The 5,166-nt window shown below is 34.4% G+C and overlaps 1 protein-coding gene across 1 annotated transcript in view; it reads right to left on the bottom strand.

The window, feature by feature from the left end:
* Positions 1–498, bottom strand: part of LOC107470828 (BURP domain protein RD22) — a gene marked incomplete in the record, with an annotated part of 4,588 nt that extends 4,090 nt beyond the window's left edge. Inside the window, 1 exon segment of the mRNA XM_052255689.1 lies at positions 338–498. Within this exon segment, the coding sequence (XP_052111649.1) occupies positions 338–379 (42 nt within the window).
* Positions 499–5,166: the final 4,668 nt, after the last annotated feature.

The raw sequence follows: 5,166 nt of genomic DNA, 5'->3' as shown, positions 1-5,166 counted from the left end.
TAAAAAAAATAAGTAATCTTATATTATTAGATATAATTTTATATTATTAAAAATATTAATAATAATTAACTAATGAATATACATTACAAAATTTACTGTCTTAATATTCCTGTAATAGAAAGAATTCAACTAAAAATTGTAGTTTGAAATTAAAGCTTTCTAAAAAAAGGTAACAAATTGATCTGAGCATGAGCATATGAACTTGAACTATATATATATAGTAAATAGTATATTTGAACTTGCACTCACTCCAAATAATGATTCACTTTATCACTTACACAAATAAAAGTGAAACAAATAAAAAGAAGCAAAAAAGGAAGTAGTATTAAGGTCTCACATTAAGTATAGCAAAGATGGGTAGTAGAAGAGGAAAGTCCATGTTGTTGGGAATGAAGGAAATTAAAGCTGAAACCAACAAGTGCTTTGATGAGATGATATATAAAAGAAGGTGATGAATGAATGATTGTCCCTTCCTTACACTATATTTATATGCTAAAGATATTATTAAAATATTAATATTAATGTAGGAATGATAATAACTTAATTAATTAATCAAGGAGGTGGGGTTCTAGAATCATGTTGTTTGAACAGCAACTAACTTACTACCAAATTTATCATACTGTGTTTAATAACTTCAACTGTCTCCGGTTCTCTAACTTTAAAATCTCATTTAGTGTCCTCGTGTAAGTAGGTACACATATTGATTGACACGTATGTACATACATGGAGAGTGATAATAAAAAAATAATGTCTTTATCGCTATCGATTTTTATTGTCGATATTAATTTTTAGATTTAATTATTTTATATAAAGATATTTTTATATAAATTTTTTATTATTATTATTATTTTAAAAATTACAATATTAGTATGTCATTAAGATGAGAAAGAAAATTGCAATCTGTAGAAGTATATTTCCTCATCAACTTTTTAGAATCCTTAAAAAATTTTGGGCTCTATCTCATTCTCATGTTCCAACTTACTCTTCTACACCCTCTTCATCTCCTTCTCCTACTCGCGCTAATCCCATGAGAAGAAGAGAGATAAAGAAAAACCTCCACAATCGATCCAAGCCTTTTGTGAATTTATTAACAGCGGCCACCTAGTTGATACGGGTTTTACTGGGAAACTGATTACATGGTGGAATCGAAGTTGTGAAGATAAAACAATCAGAAAGAGACTAGATAGAGGGTTACTATTGACAAGATTAAAGGAGGAATACCTAATGGGTACCATTACCCACCTAGAGGATATGGGCTCATATCACAGACCCTTGTTAGTGAACTTAATTTGGACTCAGCTAAGAGTAAAAGACAATTTAGGTTCCAAAAAAGGTAGTGTGGGGTGGAGGAGATTGATAGAACTGTGCAACAGTGTTGGCAAACCAACTATTCTGGATCTACAGCGTTTCAACTATTCCAAAGGTTAAAGAGTTGTAAGCATGCAATTGTAAAGTGGCAAGCGTTCAAAAGTTGAAACTCTACAACTCTAAAAAAGAAATAGAGAAATTGAAAACTAAGCTTGCAGCAGTTAAGAAGAATCCAGAACAAGTAGAGAAGACGCTGATCCTAAAACTGGAAAAGGATTTAGCTACTAAATATGTTAAAGAAAAACGGTTTTGGAGGGAGAAATTTCGAATAAAATGGATGAAATGGAAAAATTCAAACATCAAATTTTTTCACTCCAAACACCAGTCCAAAAATCACAGAAATTGGATATGAAAACTAGAAGATGAGCAGGATAATTCACGCACAACCCCTGATGACATTGAAACAAGAGCTCAGCATTTTTTTGAGGACCTTTTTTGTATGAGTAATCTTGAAGACCCCTCTGACCTTCTAGCTGATGTGAGAATGAAAGTTTCTAGTAACATGAACTGAAGGCTTACACGACCAGTTCCAGAAGAGAAAGTCAAGAAAGAAATTTTTTCAATTAATGCTAAGGCTTCCCCCTGGGGAAGACCGATTTACAGCAAAGTTCTATTACTATTATTGGTCCATTGTCAAGGCTGATGTATTCAGAGTAGTAAAAAGTTTTTTTCAGGGCATTCTCAAGGGATTTAATCAAACGCAAATTTACCTAATCTCTAAGGCACCAAATGCTACTTCAATTAACCAAATCAGGCCTATAAATTCGAGTACAATATTTTACAAGATAATTTCTAAGGTATTTATTCATAGATTCCAACCCATTATGAATTTAATTATTAGTGATAATTAGAGTGCATTTATTCAGGAAAAGCTTATTAGTGATAATATACTCATAGCTTATAAATACATGCATTTTTTGAAAAATAAATCATATGGAAGCAATGATATGGCACTAAATTTTGGCCTATGATAGAGTAGAATGGAGTTTTGTATAGTTTATGATGACTAAATTGAATTTTAGTGCAAAGTGAACTGATTGGATAAAGGCATGTGTCTCTGCTATCTCTTATTCTATTATTGTGGATGGAACACTGATTGGTTTTTTCAAACCAAGCAAAGGGCTTCGCCAGGGAGACTGGTGCGCGGAATTACACTTTGCACAACTGAACCAGCAAGTGCACTGGGTCGTCCAAGTAATATCTGAGTGAGTCAGGGTCAATCTCACGAGGATTGTGATTTGAATCAAACTGTGGTTATCTTGTAAATCTTAGTCAGGCGGATAGAAAAGTTGTTTGTTTTTTTAAATGCATAAAAGTAAAATAGAGATAACGTTACTCAATTGAAGATGAATGCAATGATAAGAAGATGGTTAAGGTTTCAAAGATGCTTTGTTCTTCTGGATTACTCCGATCTTACTGTCTACTCTAACTATGAATGACTTCTTCTATGGTAGGCTGTGTGTGATCAACGCCTTTTTTGAGAGGCCATCGATTCTCCTCCAGTGCTGAACCCCAGGGTTAGTGCGGATCCAATCTGATTGAGGGTGAAGCTTCTGCAGTTCATTCTCTTTGATGACCCTACTCAAAGCGCCACAGACAAGGTCGAATCTTCCGGATCAGGGAATGCTGCGCCTTGTGGTTCTAGCCTTTACCATAAAAACTATAATCTCCCCCCTCGATTGAACTGGTGTCTCGAGAAGTCCCCAATGAAGTCGTAGATTAGCTGTCTAAGAGATGTATCATCAAGCTAGTGGTTCATCATTGTCCGATGAAAGACTCACTTTATACCCATGTAGAATAAGATAACTTTGTGCCGGTTCAACGCATTCATAAGGATGAAGAACGAAGATACATCTTAGAATAGAGAATCAAACACGAATTGAGATAGAACAGTAGTACTTTTATTAATCCATGAAACTCAGTAAAGCTCCTAGCCTCAACCTAGGAGGTTTAGAAACTCATACTGATAGAGAATACAATGAAAAATGTGTAAAGTGTCAAAAGTCCTTAACAAAGAATGATCTTCACCTTTAAATACTAAAATAATGACTAAGGATTACATAAGAAAGGCAAAACAGTCTTTTAGTGCGAAAATCCACTTTCAGAACCCACTTGGTGAGTGTTTGGGCTGAGCAAAAGAGTAAACCACATGCTAGGAGGGCTCTAGAGCGTTAAATGCTGGCTGCCTCCTTGTGGGCGCTGGACGCCAGAAAGGGGGTAGGTGGCTGGCGTTGAACCCCAGTTTTAGGCCTTTAATTCTAAAGCAAAGTATAAACTATTATATATTTATAGAAAGCCCTGGATGTTAGCTTTCCATAACCATTGAGAACGCTCCATTTGAATTTTTGTAGCTCCAGAAAAGCTCTTTCGAGTGCAAGGAGGTCAGATCGTGACAGCATCTGTAGCACTTTCTCTGTCTCTGAATCAGACTTTTACTCCATCTCCTCAATTTCAGCCAGAAAATACCTGAAATTGTACAAAAATACACAAACTCAAAGTAGAATCCAAAAGTGTGAATTTTGCACTAAAACCTATAAAAATATAATAAAACTTAAATGAAACATGCTAAAAACTATATGAAAATAATGGCAAAAAGCGTATAAAATATCCGCTCATCAAAGACCCCTTATCTCCATATCTTTGTCTATTCTGTGTAGAAGGACTATCCTTTCAGCTCTACAAAAGAGAACAAAATAACCTACTTCAGGGATTTTGGTTGAACAGTAGATGCCCGCCAATCAGCCATCTTCTCGTTGCAGATGATTCTCTACTATTTTACATAGCTACACATGAGACTTGTGGTTCCTTATTACATATTCTACATCAATATGGTTAGCTAATTGGACAAGTCATCAACTTAACAAAATCAGCAGTTTTTTTAGCAAGAACATCCCCCAACAGATTAAGAAAACTTTATCTGAATCTTTGGGAGCCCCAAATGTGGGAACTCAGGACAAGTATCTGTGGTTACCATCAATGATCGAAAGATCAAAAATGGAGACTTTCGCTTATGTCAAAGATAAGGTCTAAAAAAAGCTGCTACATTGGAAGAGGTCTTTTCTCTCAACAAGTGGCCGGAAGTTTTGATTAAAGCAGTAGGGATAGACATACCAATCTATACGTTAAGCTGTTTTAGACTACCAGATTCACTGCTAGAAAAATTACACTGCATGATGATGCAGTTTTGGTGAGGACAGACACAAAATGAATATAAAGTGCAGTGGATCAGCTGGGACACACTAAGTAGAAAAAGAAACAGAGAGGTTTGGAATTCAAAGACCTAAAGGTTTTAACTTGGCAATGTTGGCAAACTAGGCATGAAGACTTCTACCAAAACCTAATTTTTTAGTCTATAAAATCTATAAAAATAAATATTTCAGGCTCTCAACCTTTATGGATGCTAAATTTGGAATCTGTCCCTCATGGGCATGGCAGAGTTTATGATGAGTTTGAAAAACTCTAAATTAACATTTGTGATGACTAAATATTATTAAAATAATTAAATACAAAATTATTAATTTGATTTTTACTTAACATATATTGATTAATAATTTTGTGATGTAGGTTTTATTTGGGCCAAAAATAAAAGAATTGCAGCAAATTCCAAAATCAAAACTTGCAATCAGCCTTGTTTAATGTTTCCTACATTATGGCTGAATGGTTATAATAGATGTTAGGCCAGAATAAATCTCATTGCTCCAAAGCCCAACTATGATCCATGATAAGTGACCCAAAAAGTGATCCAAAATTTATCAGGAAAGTAAATGTTATCATTTGCTCATGGATGAAATCACTTTT

Source organism: Arachis duranensis, chromosome 10 (assembly GCF_000817695.3).
Source record: "Arachis duranensis cultivar V14167 chromosome 10, aradu.V14167.gnm2.J7QH, whole genome shotgun sequence".
NCBI lineage: Eukaryota > Viridiplantae > Streptophyta > Magnoliopsida > Fabales > Fabaceae > Arachis > Arachis duranensis.
This window is presented reverse-complemented; position numbering and strand designations above follow the sequence as displayed.